General features: G+C 35.9%; 4 protein-coding genes across 9 annotated transcripts; 2 read left to right on the forward strand and 2 right to left on the reverse strand.

The window, feature by feature from the left end:
• Positions 1-906: 906 nt before the first annotated feature.
• On the reverse strand, positions 907-5,554 carry LOC127256233 (pentatricopeptide repeat-containing protein At3g49240, mitochondrial). The gene is made up of 2 exons (XM_051282125.1): positions 3,590-5,554; positions 907-987 (listed from the first exon to the last, which is right to left on the reverse strand). The coding sequence occupies exon 1, from the start codon at positions 5,514-5,516 to the stop codon at positions 3,594-3,596; it is 1,923 nt and encodes a 640-aa protein (XP_051138082.1). The 5' UTR covers positions 5,517-5,554; the 3' UTR covers positions 907-987; positions 3,590-3,593.
• On the forward strand, positions 987-2,921 carry LOC127256234 (E3 ubiquitin-protein ligase SINAT5-like). Its single transcript, XM_051282126.1, has 3 exons — positions 987-1,596; positions 1,940-2,326; positions 2,417-2,921. Exons 1-3 carry the CDS (start codon positions 1,342-1,344, stop codon positions 2,777-2,779), a joined length of 1,005 nt encoding a protein of 334 aa, XP_051138083.1. The 5' UTR covers positions 987-1,341; the 3' UTR covers positions 2,780-2,921.
• A 2,287-nt stretch (positions 5,555-7,841) lies between the features above and the next one.
• LOC127256397 (uncharacterized) lies at positions 7,842-11,595 on the forward strand. 6 transcript variants are annotated; one of them, XM_051282400.1, is made up of 7 exons: positions 7,842-8,103; positions 8,221-8,372; positions 8,731-9,137; positions 9,337-9,528; positions 9,639-9,668; positions 9,745-10,857; positions 10,921-11,595. In XM_051282400.1, the coding sequence occupies exons 3-7, from the start codon at positions 8,760-8,762 to the stop codon at positions 11,476-11,478; spliced, it is 2,271 nt and encodes a 756-aa protein (XP_051138357.1). In that variant the 5' UTR covers positions 7,842-8,103; positions 8,221-8,372; positions 8,731-8,759; the 3' UTR covers positions 11,479-11,595. The 6 variants fall into 6 exon arrangements, with proteins under 6 accessions (XP_051138357.1, XP_051138356.1, XP_051138360.1 ...); XM_051282399.1 differs by having other exon boundaries at positions 8,224-8,372; XM_051282403.1 differs by having other exon boundaries at positions 8,274-8,372.
• A 2,947-nt stretch (positions 11,596-14,542) lies between these two features.
• On the reverse strand, positions 14,543-19,874 carry LOC127256404 (probable pectinesterase/pectinesterase inhibitor 34). Its single transcript, XM_051282408.1, has 4 exons — positions 19,400-19,874; positions 18,782-19,306; positions 17,982-18,118; positions 14,543-15,473 (listed from the first exon to the last, which is right to left on the reverse strand). The coding sequence occupies exons 1-4, from the start codon at positions 19,822-19,824 to the stop codon at positions 14,776-14,778; spliced, it is 1,785 nt and encodes a 594-aa protein (XP_051138365.1). The 5' UTR covers positions 19,825-19,874; the 3' UTR covers positions 14,543-14,775.
• Between the last annotated feature and the right edge of the window lie 356 nt (positions 19,875-20,230).

A 20,230-nucleotide genomic window follows, 5' to 3' on the forward strand; every position in this document is an offset into this window, starting at 1 on the left:
TGGGATTGTTTTGGGTCGTGATTAATTGATTTTGATAAAAAAAAAAAAAAAGTTCTTAGGGTTTGTTTCTTTACCAAAAATAATTTCTAACAATTTTATTTTATTTTTTTTAAAAAAAAGTTAATATCAATTTCATATATTTTTCATCGATTTCCTTTTTTAAAAAAATCAACACAAACAAAATTCTTAAATGATATATATTTTTTTTTAATAAAATATGCAATTATAAAAAATAAATAAATTACAATTTGGTTTTTGCACCGCAAATTGCGCAAAAATCAATGATTAAAAGTGTATTTGCTTAAATATAAAATTTTATTTCGTACCATCTAATATACAATAAATTATTTTTCCTGTATTATAGTGTATAAGTTAAAATAAAATGAAATAATTTTGTTCATATAAATGCTTCTACCTTTTCTCATCTGATCTGTTAAGATACAAAAATTGAATAAAATCTATTTAGGTCTATAAGTATTATAAATAAATAAATAAAAATCCATAAATGAGCCATACTTGTCCGCCCTTCCTGACTCTTGACTGTGTTGGCAATGGCAGATTTATCTATAAGCAAAATTGCAAATTCAAGTATTCAACAGCACCCCATTTTTTATAACAAAAAATAAAATAAATAAAGTCCAGCTCCATTAAATGAGCAAATTAATAATCACGTTTGTTTCTTAATTCTGCCATCAAATCTAAACTAACAATCAAACAGCACAGATGATGTGAAAATAGAATCCCACCACTGTATGTATATAAGAAATTACACACATTTCCTTCTCTAGGCCTCATTTCATTTCTCTCACTTACTTAGAGTGAGAGAGAGAGAGAGAGAGAGGAAAGGGAACAGAAAAGTTTACTTGTTGGTTTGGAGAGGGGGCCCCTTCTTGTTCAATTCTCTGGTCCCTCCCTCTCTCTCTCTCTCTCTCTACTTTCCTTTCTTCCCTCTATTCTGTTGATTTCTTCTTCCTTAATCCATGCTCCCTGAAAAACACAGCCAAAGAAAGTGAATTAAGCAGAGAGAGAGAGAGAGAGAGAGAGAGAGAGAGAGAGAGAGAGAGAGAGAGAGAGAGAGAGAGAGAGAGAGAGAGAGAGAGAGAGAGGGAGGAGGGGAAACAGTATCATCATATACAGGAGGGTTTCACAGATCCATCAAAGATTCAAGATCCATCTCAGGTTTCTACCAAAGATCAAAGTTTTTGATCTGAAATTTCTAGAAGCAATCAAGTTTCTGGGGTGGGTAGTTGGGGGCAAATTTAGGGAACTTCCATAGATTCTTGAAACCCTCAAATATCTACAAAGTTCTTGAAGTGAGAAAAAAAAAAAAGAGAAGAAAGAATGGCAACAATTGAAATGGAGAGTGTTGTGCAACAGTGTGTGTCTTCTTCATTAGATGGGGGGGTGGTTGAGGATGAAGAGATCCACTCATACCCTCATCATAACAGTAACAAAAATAATCATCATCATCATCATCATCACCATTACTCTTCAAAGCCTAGAAATTCTGGGATCTACCCTCCCCCTCCCCCTAATGTCCATGAATTGCTGGAATGTCCTGTCTGCACTAACTCTATGTATCCACCAATCCATCAGGTAAAATTTACTTATGAACTTATGATATTATCTCTTTCCTAATTACTAATGGAATGAAATCATGAATCAATCAATGTTCTTAGTAGTTTCTATTACATTTTTACAGAATTTCAGAATCACATATTAATAATGAAATCATGATCTATGAAAAGGTGTTATGCATATTTGATAGACTCAAACAATAACAGTTCGATCTAATGGATATAATCAAATAATAACGACATAATCCAAATAATAAAAATCTAATCTAAATCATAAACTAGAGTTTCTAATAGCTTATGACCTTTTGCATACCAAAGCTATAATCTATGGTGTTAAAAATATGGTTTTGTGATATCTGTAGTGCCACAATGGACACACTCTATGTTCGACTTGCAAGACAAGGGTGCACAATCGATGTCCTACATGTCGACAAGAGCTTGGTGATATCAGGTGTTTAGCACTAGAAAAGGTTGCAGAGTCACTAGAGCTACCTTGCAAGTACATGTCTATGGGCTGCACAGAAATCTTTCCATATTACAGCAAACTCAAACATGAAGCAGTGTGCGATTTTCGACCCTACAGCTGTCCTTATGCCGGTTCAGAGTGTCTAGTTACAGGGGACATAGCTTTTCTAGTGGCCCATTTGAGGGACGATCACAAAGTGGATATGCACAGCGGCTCCACCTTCAATCATCGCTATGTTAAGTCGAATCCTAGAGAAGTCGAGAATGCTACATGGATGCTAACTGTGAGTTCTAAATATGTTGGCATTGCATCACTATGATTATGAGTAGCCTAAGTATACTATGTTATGCTAATGTTCTTTTTCGTCGCCTAGGTTTTCCATTGTTTTGGGCAGTACTTCTGCCTTCACTTTGAGGCATTTCAGCTAGGTATGGCCCCGGTTTACATGGCATTTCTACGTTTCATGGGTGATGAGACCGAAGCACGCAACTACAGCTATAGTTTAGAGGTCGGAGGAAATGGCCGAAAGCTCATATGGGAAGGCACACCAAGAAGTATAAGGGATAGCCACCGTAAGGTGAGGGATAGTCACGATGGACTTATCATCCAACGCAACATGGCGCTATTCTTCTCTGGGAACGACAGGAAGGAGCTTAAGCTTAGAGTTACGGGTAGAATTTGGAAGGAACAGCAAAGTCAAGATTCCGGGGTGTCCATACCAAGCATTTGTATCTAAGCAAGAAGTTAATTTGGGTTATAACCTATTCTGTCTATGGCTTCCTAATTTGTGTGGTTGTGTGTCTCTTAAGACCTGTAAGAATGTGTGTATCCAAAACATTCCACTTGCTAAGTACCAAATTGCCCATTGCCACCTTCAATTTCCAAAAATTTTCGATTTGTTTAGATATATAGCAAATGCTAACCACATCATTCCCACCAAATTTTTCTAAGGCCACATAATATAGCAAGGAAGCTGATAGAACATAGGGAAAAACGAAAACAATAAACTTTATTCTTGATGCAAAGAATAAACCAGCAAAGACAATAACATTATTCCTAATGCGAAGAATAAACCAGCAGAGAAAAACCAATTCTTCCTGCTACCAAGTCGAAGCAACCTAATGAGAAAACCCTTATATATATTTAAGATAGATGGACCCTTGTAGATATGAGCTCATTTATATTATGGACTCAAGAACATTAAATAAACTCAAAATTAAATTAAAATAAAATTAAAAAAAAAGCTCATTCTAGAGTCATCAACCCTGATCAACCTCAAGTGAATTTGGTTTTTCTTAATTCTTTTCTCGTTTAACATAAACTTAAGGTCGTCAGACCTCATATTATAAGCACAGGAAAACTGCAACCATAATACTGGAACTTATATAAATGATATCACAAGGTTAACATCAGAAGTGCATCAATGGCTGCTACTCATCCTTAATACCATGGCTAGCATGCTATAATCAGATGGAAATGCATAATATTTCGGGTATCACATATAAAGTAGTTATCATTTCAACGCAACAATTTGTTCTATGTTTACCACATCAAGCCGCTCCTTGCTTGCTTACAACACTACCCTCAATTTCAGCTGCTCCATCCTTCCCAGGCAGCGTTTCTTCGTCCAAAGAAGCAGAGGTGGCTGCAGTATCTTCGGTAGATTCTTCTGCTTCTTCTGACTTCTTGTTCTCGTTATTCAACAACTTGGAAGGCAGCAAAGAAGCAACTGCAGCCTTGGCATTGGCCTTGGCTCGTTCAGCTTCTTCAGCAGCTTTAGCTGCAGCCTCAGCCTTCTCCTTTTCAATGGTCGATCTAATATTTGTAAACTCATCTTCACGCCCTTCCTTTCTCAACCATTCTCTGACGAACTCCTCCAGTTCCTCAGTGAAATCATTTGGATCCTCCCTCAACATTCCATCAACAATTTTCAGCACTTCGTCATGCTTCCCAGCTTCAAACAATGCCTTCATGATGCACTTGTATGCATCATCGTTCATCCTCAGTTTAGGCAACATCATTTCAAAGAAAAACTTCGCCTCATCAACCTTACCAACATCAATCAACCCCTCAATCAATCTATTATAGACTGCCATGTTTGGTCTCAGCTTCGACTCAACCATAGTCTTGAAGTAGTGAGCTGCATCGTCTGTTCTATTCTCCTGTAAGCAAGTATCCATTAGAACAGTAAAGGTGTACTCGTCCGGGCTTACATTCTTATCAGCCATTCCTTTGTACAGATTCTCTGCCTCAACAAACATTTCATTTCTACATAACTGATCGATCAGCACATTGTATGATAAAGTATCGGGACTGCACCTTTTCTCCCCCATACTATTGAAAACTTCAATGGCCTCACTATATCTATTCTCTGCACAATACCCATCAACGATAATATTGTAACTTCCCAAGTTTACAGTCAGTTTTCTAGGAGGATCATGGACAGTCTTCATCTTCTCGAACAGATTCAGCGCCTCGTCAAGCTTCCCATTCTTGCACAAAGCCTCTAAAATATAATTATAGGCGACTGCATTCATAGTAACAGTCGAATCCTCACCCACAACCCTCCTGTAACACTCCATTGCCTCTGTTTCCATTCCTTTCAAGAAGTATCCTTTCATCAAATTCCCATAAACCACGCCATCCAATATCTTATCTGTTTCCATTTTCTGTTCCAACTCCTCATACAACTCAAAAACCCCTTCTGCGTTCGAATTCTTTGCTTGCCCCAACATCAAATAGGCATAAACAGTAGGATCCGGCTTAAAACCCTTCCCTGCCATTTCATCCTTAATCTCAATTGCCTTTTCAACTAGCTGATTGTCCACAAGCCCCTTGATCAGAATTCTGTAAGTGCTGAGGGAGGGATTGAATGGAGCATCGTTAATTAACTGCTTGTATTGCTCCAGAGCCAAATCAGTTTTCCGGCAGTCGAGATAGACATTGAGGAGGAGATTGTGCGTAACGACATTTGCAGCAACGCCAGCTTGTGTAATGAACCTGTGAAGTGAGAGGAGCTCAGCATACTTACCCTGCCGCAGCTGCGCCGCCATTACTGCATTGCACGTGTAAATCGTCGGTCGGCAATTAGAGTATATCGAGTGGCGAGTGAGCAACGCGGCCTCTTCGAGATCGTTCTCACGGATGAGCTTGAGGATACGGTTATGGAGGTTGAGGCGGTTGCCGGAAAGTGCAGATACCGGTTCTGGGAGCTTAGGAGCGTTAGGATTTTGGGGTGCAGGCGTCGGAGTCGGGCGAGGCTGCTGCTGTTGTCGGAGGGAGGAGAGTGGGGGCTCGATACGAAGACGGCGCTTCCGTTTGCGACGCTCGGCGGCAGCTTCTTCAGGCGTGGCAAATGAGAAGAATCGAACAGGAAGGAAGGTCCTCGGCGGCGGCGCGTGCGGCGATAAACGGCCGGATTTCGCTAGGGTTTTGGCCAAGTGATTGAACAGTGAAGGCTTGGAAAGCGCCATAGCTGACCTTCGAGGGTTTACTGCAAAAGAGGGTTTTACATAAACTGTTTTTATTTATTTTCTTTTTTTTACTAATCTGGTAGAAAATTAGAAATTCAGATTTTTGGGCCCAATGGATCTGGCCCAAATTAATAGACTCAAATAACCCACTAATGCTTTGGACTCCTAAAAAACTATGTATTTTCAATTGTGAAGTGTTTTTTTTTTTTTTTTTTAATGTGGAAGTTCGCAGCCGCTACGTGGGTAAGTGAAGAGTTAGTTAGCCATTATCCGAAAATGTATGTGGCTGGTGGATTTGGAGGCATTGAGTTTGAATAATGAGTTCACAGTCATAAGTTCACTCTCTATACTATTATATATATATAAAGTACAAACATTAAAATATCAAAATTATTTTACGCATTTTTATTAACCAATAAAATATTATTACCTTTTAATCTATTATAAATATCCAAATAAATATTCTTATTTGGGAGGAAAGGAATACTATTTATAAAAATTATTTACTAAAAAATATATACTCTATTTGTACGTCAATTTTATATTCATTTTATTTAAAATTTGCATAGTATAAAATTGACTGAGGGATAAAATATTAAATGTTTTTTTCTCTAATACTGTGTTAAATACTTAAAATTTTTCACTATTCTAAGTACTTTTTAAAACTCCAAAATATTTTTTGAACCTTTATCTCAAGGAGCCAACAGAAATGTAAATTGTATTGTGTCTGTAAAGGGATACAATTCCGACCAAAGAGGGTATCTTTAGTAGTTAAACATCAGTGTCGATTCATAAATATATATATCCAAATAAAATTGGATATGACTTACAAAATGTCACTTTTAATACGATAAAATTAAATAAAATAAAAATGATAATTGTGGAGTGACATGTTGGCAGGGCAGCCATGGTATCATGACTTATCCAAAATTTCGTATTGATTTTGAATATATATATATACATATTTATATATAAAAAAAAAAGGATAAAATTTTATGAATTTCCAAATTTTATGAATTTTATGAATAGTTATCCTAAACCCTAAACCCATGTAAGCGACAGGTGTCCTACGAAAGCAATGGATTTGGAATCTTATGAATTAAATTAATTAATTAATTAGTGCAAAAGGGATGTGATTGTTATGTGAAAAGGTGACGCAGAGACTTTTGATTTTAATCAAAATGTAAAACGACGCCGTCTCGACGTGAAGTTATTAATCATTTCTCCACGCCTCGCATTTATTGTATTGAGGCTACCTAATACTCCTGTCCCACGCTGCAAATATTTATATATATATATATATTTTTTTTTGTCTCAAATTGAACGTAATATTTTTAAATTTAAAAATAATTAATAATATTTATATATATTAATATATATTTCATTTTATCCCATCAAATCACTTAAATAAAAAAATAAATAATTATTTCTCTCAAATTATATCACTTAATATCAAAATTATTTTAAATTACTATAATTAATATTCTCTACCTAAATTCTTGTGTCAAACACAAATATTGCACGATGTTTGAGACAGAACGAGGAGTATTAAATATGAATAAATTTTATATTAAAAAAAATAAAATTGTATTGTAGAAAGTATTCAATCCCATGGGTACATTTTACAACCTAAAGTACTAAAATGAGACTTTGGTTGTAGATTATCAATATTGTTCTGATAGAACAGTAATATATATATTAATATATTTCTTTTGTTTTGTGTTAAGATATATATTTACTATATAAGGGCCGAGTCCCGAGTTCTCCTAAGTTATCGTTTCCGTCGATTATATTTTTTGACCATATAGATTGTCTATCCGGTCTAATTTAAACAATTTTTATTAAGTCAATATTTTCATATTGATTAAATATGATTATTATTTTTTTGTTGTCTATTCCATTTAAAAGGATAAAAATGTTCCATCTTAGGGTAATTCTAACTCTACAATTGTATTTACTTTTTGCATAAAATTTAAAATATAAAAGTACTTCATTCTTCTGGCATATTTTGCAATAATTTTTCGATTTTAGTCCATCACATACCTGTAATATTTTAAAAATATGAAATAATTAATTACATTTTATCTAATTAACATCATTCAAATAAATAAATAAAATTTATATTTTTCTGTCTCATCATATCATCTAATTTTCACTTTATTTTATTTTATGCATTTAATATTTTTTTTATCCCTACTAATTTTTTATTATTATTATTATTTCTTTTTGTAGTAATTTAAAATGTTAACGTTTGATTAAGAAAAAATAAATAAAGAAAACATGTTTCCCTATTTTAGGTAACCCTAATTTGTCTATCATTAGTGTGGAAGAGTAGGCGGGACCGAGGCCACGCGCCACTGTGGACGGTGTATATACGCGCCACGCTTTCCAGGCAGGCTGCAGCCGCCAAACGCCGCCATGTAGACAAAAAGGAGAGCAGCACTGTACAAAAAGCACGATAAGGATCGGAATATTTAGTTCTGGAGAATTCAGGAGCAACAGCTAGAGCAGGAAGTGAAGAAAAAATTATTTGGAGTGATGCGTGATTTCAAAAATTGATTGGATAAGATGGAGGTAAATATCTGAGGTAATTCCAATAGACTTCAATCAGTTGCAAGCTGAATCCGAAAATATGATTTAATTAGACTCGCATCAAATCGTTGTTCTTCACTGTATGATTTCTCCATTTCATATCTCCATCAAGTAGCTGTTCATTTCTGGAAAACGACATGTTTGATAAACCTATGCGACTGCCAGTTGTATGCTGAAAAGTTTGATTGAGCTGATAATCACAAGGAATCTGAATCCAAATCTCGAATTAGAGCTCATTCGTGCGGGCGGATAATCATATGACAGGTCATACTGCATACTCTGCTTCATTCGTTGTTAATATCTCCATAAATACGAATTACTTTGGAATTATGGTTAATCAGTAGCCAACGTTGCTCTATCACTGCTTGTTGATGATTTCTGTGCTGATTTTGTCGTCATTTCCTTGTTCTTTACGTTTGCCTGCGAACGTAAATGTTCTAGAATTGGGGTTTAGGTTCGAAATTAGTATACAAACTAGAATCTGGTTTGAATCCTGTTTACCTATCTTGAACATAAACTTGTGGATTTTGATTATCATATACAATGTAATTTCGATTGATAATGAATGTATTATCTCTGCATAATCTGCTTGTTTGTTAACTCACTCACTTGATAACATTAGGAAGAAGAATCTGAAGAAGTTTTGAAGAAATGCCTCTACCCGATACAATTGCTGCAAATGTTCTTGATGATTGCTCTGTGTTCCCCGTGGAAGACATAGTGCAGTACCCTTTACCAGGATACAATGTGCCTACTTTGATTAGTTTTAGCCCCGATAATAGCTTGATATCATACTTGTTCAGTCCTGATCAAACATTAAGTAGGAATTTGTATGTGTTCGATCCCGAGACTGGGAAGCATGATCTGTATTTCAGCCCTCCAGACGGTGGTTTCGATGAGAATAATTTATCTGTAGAAGAGAAGTTGCGTAGGGAGAGGCTAAGAGAGCGTTGGTTAGGCTTGACACGCTACGAATGGGTAAAGTCGAGCCCGAAGAGAAAAAGAGTTATGGTGCCTCTACCAGCTGGGGTAAGTTCCCTAACATCTTGCTTTGTTTATGTGTTCATGGCATTCTAATATGGTGGAAGTTCAAACTTTGTTAGCTTATTGGATCCTTTTCGCCACAGAGTTTGTGATTATTGAAACCATAATCGTCATTTGGTGCTATTCGTAGTTTTTTCAAGTGTTTGTTACATTTTCTTATCTGCATCTAACTGTGTTTTTGCAGATATATATTCAAGAAAACTTCCTTAAACCGGAGCTTAAGCTCCAAAGCTTCGATTCCTCGCCAATTATCGATCCACATGTCTCTCCCGATGGCACCATGCTTGCATATGTGAGGGATAATGAGTTACATGTGTTAAACCTTCTAAACAATGTGTCGAAGCAGTTAACCTTCGGCGCCAAAGAGGGTGCTATTGTAAGCATTATACTATGTTTTTCTTCGATTTGTTTCTGTTCCCGTTACATATTCTTCATCTCTATCACGATTCAATTTGATCTAAATTGCTGCAATTTATATGTTTTCAGACACATGGACTTGCAGAGTTCATAGCACAGGTAAGTTTCTTCGAACCAGATTTCTTATCATCTCCATGTGTCGCTAACCGATCAATGAACTGATTTCTACCCTTAGGAGGAAATGGATCGGAAGAATGGATACTGGTGGTCGCTCGATAGCAAATTTATCGCGTTTACTGAGGTCGATTCGTCTGAAATACCTCTGTTCAGGATCATCCACGAGGGAAAAGATTCGGTAGGCCTCGATGCTTATGAAGACCACGCTTACCCTTTCGCCGGTGGTTCAAATGTTCGAGTTCATTTGGGGGTTATTTCTCCGGCCGGTGGATCGGTTGTTTGGATGGATTTGATCTGCGGAGGACAGCAACAGCTCGGCGACGACGATCACGAATATTTGGCAAGAGTGAACTGGATGAATGGCAACATTCTTACAGCTCAAGTCTTGAACAGAAGGCATACTAAGCTGAAGATCATCAGGTTCAACATCGAAACCGGTCGGGGGAACGTCGTATGGGTCGAGGAAAACGAAACGTGGATTGATTTACACGACTGCTACACCCCGTTGTACAAACTCCCGAATCGATCCTCCGGAGGCTTCATTTGGGCCAGCGAAAGAACCGGTTTCCGGCATCTGTATTTGCACGATTCCGATGGATCGTGTTTGGGGGCGATCACCGAAGGCGATTGGATGGTCGAGCAAGTCGCCGGCGTAAATGAAGTTTCCGGCGATGTTTACTTCACCGCGACTTTGGACAGCCCTTTGGAATCCCATCTTTATCGAACTAACTTATGTCTTGATCCTGATCAGCCGTTGCCGGCGCCGTCGAGGCTAACGAACGGAAAGGGAAAACACGTCGTGGTACTCGATCATCAGTTGAAGAGGTTTGTCGACATCCACGACTCCTTATGTTCGCCTCCAAAACTCACATTACGCTCATTGCTCAACGGGAGTTTAATCAGATCGTTCAACGAGCAGCCAGTCTACGTCCCGAGGTTTAATAAGCTCCCACTCGATCCACCGGAGATCGTTCACATCGCAGCCGAAGATGGAACTATCTTATACGGAGCTTTGTATAAACCTGACTCTGCAAAATTCGGTCCCCCGCCGTACCCAACGATGATCCATGTATACGGCGGCCCTAACGTACAACTCGTGTCCGATTCTTGGTCGAACACTGTCGACATGCGAGCGCAATATCTCCGAAGCAAAGGCATACTCGTTTGGAAGGTTCGATTGAATTTCACGTTAAATTTTTCGATGAGATGGTCATTTAATTCGATCATTTAACAGATGGACAACAGAGGAACGTCCCGACGGGGGCTAAAGTTCGGAGGCACAATCAAGCACAAGTGCGGGAAAGTCGACGCCGATGATCAATGCTGTGGGGCCGAATGGCTCGTTGAGCACGTGCTGGCGAAGCCGGGCCACATCGGATTATACGGGTGGAGCTATGGCGGGTACCTGTCGGCGATGTTGCTGGCGAGGTTTCCGGAGGTTTTCCGGTGCGCGGTGGCGGGAGCGCCGGTGACGTCGTGGGACGGGTACGATTCGTTCTATACGGAGAAGTACATGGGGGTGGCGGAGGAGAACGAGCGGGGATATGTGGAGGGGGCGGTGATGAGTCACGTGGGGAAGATGAGGGAGGAAGGAGGGCTGTTGTTGGTGCATGGGATGATTGATGAGAATGTGCATTTCCGGCACACGGCGAGGCTGGTGAACGCGCTGGTGGCCGCCGGAAAGCCGTACGAGCTGCTGGTGTTTCCCGACGAGCGGCACGTGCCTCGCCGGCGGAGGGATCGGGTGTACATGGAGAATAGGATATGGGAATTCATCCGGCGGAACTTGTAAGTCTTTCTGACCTTGCCTTGAATTTTATTTTATTGTTTTAATGTGCATTTATTTGCCTGTTATGCTAAATTTGATTATTATTATTATTATTATTATTATTATTATTATTTTGTAATATATTCATATGTATATATGTTTTATTTTATTTATTAATTATTAATAATTATATATTTTTTGTTTGTATTTTTTAAAACAAAAATTAATATATATAATTAAACAATATAAAATATATTTAAATATTTTAAATTTTCAATAAAAATATATACAATATAAATATATTTTATAAAGAATAAAATTTAATATAATACAAATAAATTACAAAATTATTATATGTTTTTATGACGTGGAAATCCGCAGTCGTTACCCGAAAGTGCGCAAATCATGTGTGACATGTGACTTGAGGCGTCGGAGGTTTGAACCCATGACGTCACAATCACTAGTCCAACCCCACACCACCGGTCATCCCTTACGAGACTTTTTTTCAATTTTTTATAATGTGGGAACTCGTGCCACTGGATAAACGGGTAAACTCCAGCCCATGTATAGCAGATGGACCAGGACAAAATAAAAGAATTTTTTAGTGGATTTTATCGATAATAAATGAAGAATTTAATTAAATTAATTTATATTTTTTAAATATATTTAAAATAGATAAATTTATTAAAAATAAGAACATATCAAATTATGAGACAACTTAAAAAAAAAAAAAAAAAAAAACATGTTATATATTGAAAATATGATTTGGTTGATGGTTTAATTATTGAAAATAAATTTAAAATATATATTAAGTAATTTTAAAAACTATAATAATAAATAAATTTGATGTGAGTATTATAATTGAAGTCTAATGTCAACCAAGCACATCTTTAATTTCCAACCAACGGCTAGTCGGACTTAAATAATGCAAACAAAAGTTCAGACTCAATTTTTTGAAATTATTTCTAAGTTCGAATTTTATAATAAATTTTGACAGTAAAATAATGGAAAAAATAATTTTCGAAAGGCCCCAAATCTCTTCTTAACCACCTGTCTTCAATGGCCATTGACTTGTCCTATTTTTACATTATTGTAATTTTAAGATTAGGTTTTTTAAATATTCAAAATATTATATTTAATTTGTTTTTTATTTTTAATTAAACTATTCAAAACACAATAAATAAGTAATATTAAAAAAAAAAATGTGTAGGGTATATTTCTTCGTTCTAATTACTCAACCAAGAAATGTAAGCCATTGTTGACTAGAAGTTTGACAATTAAATTAGTCCCATTGATCAGACCAAGATTTGCCTATAATATAAATTTATTTTAAATTTCACTTAAAAAATATTTATTTATTTATTCATATATAATATCTTTGCCAATCTGTGTGTTAATCGAATCACGTGGTCACATTATTATTGGCATTTAATTTTTGCCAAAATAAATACTAAAGTCCCCACCGACAGTATGCTATTCAACCTACTCAAATTTAATTGGGACAAAATTAACCTTATGTTTTATAGACTCCGTTTAGCTTTTTGAGGTTTGAGTTTCGAAAATAATAAAATATTGAATATATAATTATGTGATATTTTATAAAATTTAAAAATATATTTGATATCATATTTTTTTGGAAAAAAAAAAAGAAATTACTTTTAAGAAATGCTGTAGTATACAATTTTCAAAACTATATTATAGGTAAATAGAGCTTGGGCTATGTTTCTTTTTCTGATTGGATTTCATTTGAATATTTAAATTTTTTATTCAGATAAATTATATATATATATATATAAATATATAATTTTTTAACAAGTTAAGAGTGTGGAAACTAGAAAAGGATTGTGTTTCTTTTGGTTTTTTCTTTTACATTTCTTTTTTTAAAAAAAAAAATATGCATTATACATATTCACTATTTTTATATTAAATATACAATTTAATTAACTTCACATGACATAAAAAAGTATATCTTTAAATTATTTCACAAAATAAAAACACACTTGATAATCTATTAGACTAAAAGAATGTATTTTTATCAATAAACATAAAGTCCAAAAACATGTGTGTGTTTTTTGATGAGTTTGGAAAAAAATTGGTTTAAATTTGGCATGAAAATAATCAGGGCTGTCTCGGACTTTTTTTAGACCTTAAGCGAAAATAAATTATAGGTCCTACAAATACATAATTAAAATGTATTTTTAATAATATTACTGATTGGTGTTGGATAAGAAGTTGAACGTGACCGTCTGGACAATGTCAATTGAGAAAAGAAGATGAAAGACGGTCTGTCTGAAAGTTCGAAAAACAAGGACTGAAAGAGGGTGAAAGATATAAGAAAAAAGATGAGGCAAGTTTGATCGAGTTGCTGCAGACAATACAATAAGGTGTAAGTTAAAGAAGTGTAGAAAAATTAGAAAGAATATATATATATATGATTAGAAATTAAAATTTAATTTTAAAATTAAATGGGATAATTATGAAGAAAAAAACTATAAATTTAATATAAGTCTTTTATGAGCCACCCCTAAAATAATGTTTGATGGAATATTTTGTGACAGAAAAAAATATATTTTTTTTAAAACGCAAAATTCAAATAATAAAATTTGGCTAAAGAAACATAGGAGAGAAAAAATATGAATAAATAAATAAATAAACACCCTTATTTTGATGATTTGAAATGATATCCAATTCTTAAGTACATTTTTACTTTGGATTTAGCATTGGTACTTCAGATAGATCCCATTCTGAATTCAAATTTTACTTACGGATTTAGCATTGGTACTTCAATAGATCCCATTCAGAATTCAATAATTCAGCATAGTTGAATTTAATTACGACCACTGATTAAAAAAATATTACTTCCGTTCGGCTCTAAGGATCCCATTTACTTTTTGCGTATTGATATTTGAATATTAATTATTATATCAAAATCGTAGTACAAATTAAAAAAAAAAATACAAACAATACTTTCATTAGTGTCTTGTAATACTAATGACATTTATACGAATAATTATACAAATATAAAAATATTATTAATGTTAAATACAAAAAGTAAATATAACTTTTAAAGGATAACGAAGAAAATATTCAAATAGACTAAATTGTTCTTATTTAATCAATTATTACTATTAATTCACTCCATGCCAAATTAATTTTTCCCATCAGCATGTGATCCAAAACCTCGATCACTTAACTATAAACACAAGAAATTGCTCTAACTACATTATTACAACCTTCAATTCAACAACACATTTCAAACACAACAACCAAAACCTATACAAACACAATATAGATATACATACACATACATACATATATATCTCATGTTGTGAGGCCAGCTAGGAATGCGACGCCGGTCGCCGGCAGCCACGCCGACCCGAAAATAAACTGCGCCACCGTGAACTTACTCGCCTCGTCGACAGAGGTGATCACCCGATACCCGGGCCAATTGACGCGCTGCCCGACCGCCCCCCCGGGTCCGTAGTTCATATACTCCCCATAATACAACGTGTCGAGCGCAAATGTCGCGTTCCACTCGAGCCACCCCCGGGGGTGGACGTGGTCGCCGACGTACGACTGCATGTACACCACCCGGGAGTAGAGCTTCCACGGCCGCCCGAGGTAGGTCGGGTAGGCCCCCCGGGCGGCCTCGAGGTCGTACTCCGCGACGACGCGGCAGGCGTGGATCGAGATCCCGGTGTTCTGGTTCGGGTCCTTGCGGTTCTGCGCCGTGATCGTGTTCTTCTGGAACGGCATTGGCTTCCGCGCATGGATCGAACAGTTTTGGAACACGACGGCCGCATTGCCGAAGATGAAGTCGACGGTGCCGTAGACGTCACACTCGCGGTAGAATTGTCGTTGCGAGTGCGCGTAGAGCGTGTCCTGGTAGCCGATCACGTTGCATCGGTAGATCACCGCGTGGTCGGCCCCGACCCGGAGGGCGACGGCTTGGTGTTTTGCCGGTCCGGCCGAGTTTTCGAAGGTTAAGTCCCTTGCAATGAAGCCGGCGCCAGTTGCAGCTACATATATATTATTTTTTCTTATAAAATATTGCATTTAAATCATTGTTATAACTCATTAAAATAAAATAAAAATAAAATATTTTTAGCATCACATCAAATATATTATTTAAACAAAAATTTAAACCAAACAGCTCATTTCAAATCAATTTTATTGCAATGAATTAAACTAAAACTTTATCTAGTCGAATTTGGACAATCTTGTTTCAAGCTCCTTTTCGAATTTTATCTCCACTTAACATCGGAAAAAATAGTCTATCTCAAAATTTCGAATTTATAACGTGTAAAAATATTTGCAATATTTCTTTAAATTTATCCGTTTTTCTTCTTATTTGTCTAAATACATTTTTTAAAAAAATAATTAAATAGTGCTGTTTAAAAAAATAACAAATTATTTACTCATATCTCAAATTTACCCCATTCTTAAATGGATAAATTTTAATCCCCAATTCATCAAATTAGTTTAATTTTTATCTTTAATTATCAATTCCATTAAAATTTTAACAATGATAATATACGTAAATATTTCAATAGAGTTAATAAGTAAAGACTAAATTAAAATTGAATTATTTAATAATTAAAATATCAAAATTGTCAATTTAGAATCGAGAAAACTAAATAATATGAGTAACACTTAGTGTGCTTGTATCCACTGTTCATCCCTTTTTTTTTCTCCCAAAAACATCAAATCAAACACCTATTTATTATTTTTTATATTATACAATTTTACATTCAAAACTTCACGTCAACACCTGTTTATATCACATGATGCAACGGTTCAAATTCAAAATTTTTTACTATTCAAATCTAACTCAAAATTCAAACCCCCAAACAAACACACCCTTAATAAAAAACAATAAAAAATATACTTTCCCTCAATAAAATTATTCCAAAAAAAACTATATTCAGTCTAAAACCTAGTGTAAAAAGTAACTTTATCAAATATATATATATATATGACACATCAATCAAATAATTAGTTTCTCTTATAAAATACCATACTCCCTCCATCCACAGACTAATGTACTACTTTTTTTATTTGGGACGTCTAACAACTATGGTCCTATTTCATTTTTTTAAACACAAATTTTACATTTTTACCTTTCATTTATTTATTACTTTTCATCTTTACCATACAATTAAAGGCAAATTTGTCAATTCATAACAAAAAGACAATTACCTAAAAAACCGTGTAAATATAGTTTAGGATAATAGAAATTGAACGTAGTCATGATTTTTAAAATTTTTCAAAAACCGAGTCTAAACTTTCAAAATAGTTCGACTCAGGTACAGTAACTTAAAAATTAATTGCAAGAGAAAGCTGTGTCGTCCAGTTAATGATAGAGACATAAAAGGCATGTAATGTAATGAACTGTTGTGTGTTTGAAAAACAAGGATCATAAAATTATTCTAAAATTCAAGTGGCCAATTAATGAATGTAATGGAAATGAAGTAATAGAAAGCTGGATGTGGATCATCATGGTAGTCCCCATTTACAGTTTAGGATCTTAAAACTATATATGTCCCACCAAGAATGACCAAGAATTATGATAATGCAAATTTAAATGTGAATGTGACACACCCTTTACAATATACCAACTAAATTCAAATCCCAATCAACCAATTTAGTCACAAGATCCTAGAATTAGACTGTTCGTTCATTTAAATGATCTAATACCCTAAATGATTCCCCAAGAAAATAAAAAGTTCCCTCTCATCTTCCTCCAACCTCCACTCTCCAAATTCAAAGGGCAATTTAATCATTTGATTCAATTTAGTGACAAGATCCTAAAACTATAGTGTTTATTTAAAGGGCAAGCTGATCACTTGATTCAAATTTAGTGACAAAGTCCAAGAACTAGACAGTTTATTTAAATGCTCTAATTAACTAAATGATTGCCCTCATCTTCTGATCAAGAAAATTTTAAAGCTCCCTCTGATCTTCCCTCCAACCTCCACTCACCAAATTAAACAATTATAAGTGTTTTAACAAGTGCAATACAGCCATGAAAGCTCCAGCAGAAAGGGACAGACACTCAAGACAAATAATATGAAAGCCCACAAGAAATTAAAACCTGTTCTAATTAAGGACAACAACTTGCAGGAAATTTCCTCAGCATCCTATGTTTAAGGTGGTTCTTTATTTATAGATTTGATCATATGGATACCTTATCTATACTCAGGTTCAAAATCCATTTATTAAATTCAAATTATTCAAGAACCCTTGTAATAATTTTGTCAGAGGGATTCTGAGATTAATTTACTGTAATGGTTTCCAGTGTATAGTGATGATGGGCAGACAAGAAATTACCTAATCAGATAGCCACGTGCATGTTTTTATGTGTACATGAAAATCCAAACAGCCCATTGTTTTCGATTAAACAATAGGTTTAAAATCAAATTGGGAAGAAACGAAGAGTTCATGTAATGGAAAAGAAAGTATATTAAAATAATTTGAAAGGGGAAAAAATAAAGGAAGAAATGATCAAAAGGGGGAAAGAAATTTACCGAAAGTGGCAGTATGGAATGTCGTCATGTTATCTTGGATACTTTTGCTGCCTGAAATTACTGTCTTGCCCTTCCCATCCCCAAATATCATTACATTCGTTTTCTTCCTCCCCACCTTCAGTATGTCCTCCACGTACCTGCAATTTTAAGGCATTAGAATCTTTTTTTCTTTTTTTTTTTGTTTATTTACCAATTTTTCTGCTCAATTTGATGTTTTTTTTTTTCAAGTACTAAGGGAAAAGAAAAATAAACGAAGATAGCAACATTGTAATTACACACAAAATGATTAAATTTGGGTCAAGAATTTCGAAATAATTACATGTACATGCATGGATATGCTATAAAGATAATCAATATATATTTATACATCTCATCATATTTATAATTCAACATAAATTATATTATAACTTATCATAACACAACATATGCTGCGATATGTATAAATATACGTGATAACCCTGATGACATATGTATATGAACATATATTGGTCACCGACATAGCATAGCTCTGGTCAAATCGGAATCATTACTAGGCGGATTAGCACATAATCTGCAAAATAATTTGAAGGCTTATATAGACGGATTAATAATAATAAATTAGGATAGATGAATTAAGGTAATTTGATCTTTTAAAAAATTCAACTCTAATGGCAATTATAGTTGATTTTGAACTAATTGTTAACTCTGAAAGTGATTGTGCATTTGCAGGGGCATAAACGTAATTTTAAGTTGTAAAGAAGCGGCAGTTAGGAAGGTAAGCTCTAATGGCGGACAGTAGGCGAGGTACACGTGAAGCTTACCTTCCTGCCTTCACGTAGATAATGAATCGCCGAGTTCCGTTCACCGGCGCCTTTTTTATCGCCTCCGTGATCGTTTTGCAGGTTCCGTTTCCGTCGCCGGACACAATTACATCTGGATTCATCGCCGACGCCGGCGCATCCAGCAGCATTCTATCCCAGCGGGATAACCACGTCGGAAACTGGTGGACGACGTTCTTATCCTTCTCTTTGCTCAGTAACCGCCTCCGTCGCCGATTTTGTATCGGAACGCCGGAGAAATCACTGTTTCCTCCGGCGGCGGCGTATATAGCGAGGCAATTGCTCACGAGCTCCGACAAATCCTTCAATCGATCCGACATTTGAGCCTTCACGTAGCCGTTCAGTTGATCGAAGCCTTCAGTGCAGGTATCGTGGTTCGTTAACGAGGCGCTTAGCCAGGTTAACACATCCTGAGTCGAACCGCCGCCGCCGGCGACGGAGGTAAGCGAACGTGAGAGGAGATCCACCGAATCGTCTAGTAGCTCGATGCAGTCCTCGTACGCCGAACTGAGACGAAAAAGTTCCAAAAAAAAATCAAAATCCATGGAAATCCTCGAGGAAGAAGAAATATCTCAACATTTTGAAATTAACTTCGCTCACCGGACGTGAGGATCCATATCGAGATTGCTAATCTCGGAGGCGGAGTACAGCGCGCGGCCGACTTTCTGGAGAGTCACATTAACCGAAATGTGGACGAGGTCTCTCTCGGAGGCGGCGGCGGCGCCGGGGAAGTCGAGCAGCGATTCAACGCAGAGATTCGGAAACCTAGTCCGGCCGCAAGCTCTCGCCATGGCTTGGGATGGACGGCGGCTATGAAGCCTAACTCCTCCGTCTTCCGCACCATTCCTCTTCCTTAAAACAGCCACCGCCGCCGCCGCCGCAGCGGACGTCAGTAGCAGCGCGGCGGCGAGGGCAAGAAGAATCCTGAGTTTGGATTTTTTGGGAGTGCGGTTCGTCGCAGTAGTAAAAGCTAGGCTCGGAGAGCCATCGTTAGGCTCGGTTTTTCCGAGCCTGCCGTACTCCATAGCTACAGAAATATTAGGGAGCGTTTGGGCGAAGAAAATTAAGATAGAGAGAAAGACGAAGGGGCAAGCATATATGTAGCAGAACGTGTCAGCGATTGGAGCGGACGCCAAACAGGGAAATATATGAAATAGTGTTGGGAATTTGAAAGGTCCCAGGACTGGAGATCCAGGAACAGGTCAAGTAAACGATTAGCTGGACTCTATTGGGAAATGAGAATTGTTTGCTTGGTGTAGGGCATAATGGTAATTATGAGGTATGGTGTCTCTTTCATTTTTTAATATTTTTTTTTTTTTAACTTTAATTTAATTGCCTGGCTAAAAATGTGAGCTGAGCTTTAAAATTTTAAAATAATAAGAAAAATATATATATATTTTTAATAAATATCAAATAATAGATGAAGTAGGT

Source organism: Andrographis paniculata, unplaced genomic scaffold, assembly GCF_009805555.1.
Source record: "Andrographis paniculata isolate CXL003 unplaced genomic scaffold, ASM980555v1 Contig55END, whole genome shotgun sequence".
Classification (NCBI taxonomy): Eukaryota; Viridiplantae; Streptophyta; class Magnoliopsida; order Lamiales; family Acanthaceae; genus Andrographis; species Andrographis paniculata.

What these genes read in the sequence shown, in the direction of transcription:
- LOC127256404 (XM_051282408.1), bottom strand. Translation starts at nt 19,824, where the DNA reads ATGGAGTACGGCAGGCTCGGAAAAACCGAGCCTAACGATGGCTCTCCG. An exon ending in GATATGGATCCTCACGTCCG is followed by an intron (nt 19,307 to 19,399) that starts GTGAGCGAAGTT and finishes TTTTCGTCTCAG; the next exon opens with TTCGGCGTACGAGGACTGCA. An exon ending in ATCTACGTGAAGGCAGGAAG is followed by an intron (nt 18,119 to 18,781) that starts GTAAGCTTCACG and finishes TTAAAATTGCAG; the next exon opens with GTACGTGGAGGACATACTGA.
- LOC127256234 (XM_051282126.1), top strand. Translation starts at nt 1,342, where the DNA reads ATGGCAACAATTGAAATGGAGAGTGTTGTGCAACAGTGTGTGTCTTCT. An exon ending in TGTATCCACCAATCCATCAG is followed by an intron (nt 1,597 to 1,939) that starts GTAAAATTTACT and finishes TGATATCTGTAG; the next exon opens with TGCCACAATGGACACACTCT. An exon ending in ATGCTACATGGATGCTAACT is followed by an intron (nt 2,327 to 2,416) that starts GTGAGTTCTAAA and finishes TTCGTCGCCTAG; the next exon opens with GTTTTCCATTGTTTTGGGCA.
- LOC127256233 (XM_051282125.1), bottom strand. Translation starts at nt 5,516, where the DNA reads ATGGCGCTTTCCAAGCCTTCACTGTTCAATCACTTGGCCAAAACCCTA.
- LOC127256397 (XM_051282400.1), top strand. Translation starts at nt 8,760, where the DNA reads ATGCCTCTACCCGATACAATTGCTGCAAATGTTCTTGATGATTGCTCT. An exon ending in TGGTGCCTCTACCAGCTGGG is followed by an intron (nt 9,138 to 9,336) that starts GTAAGTTCCCTA and finishes GTGTTTTTGCAG; the next exon opens with ATATATATTCAAGAAAACTT. An exon ending in GCGCCAAAGAGGGTGCTATT is followed by an intron (nt 9,529 to 9,638) that starts GTAAGCATTATA and finishes ATATGTTTTCAG; the next exon opens with ACACATGGACTTGCAGAGTT.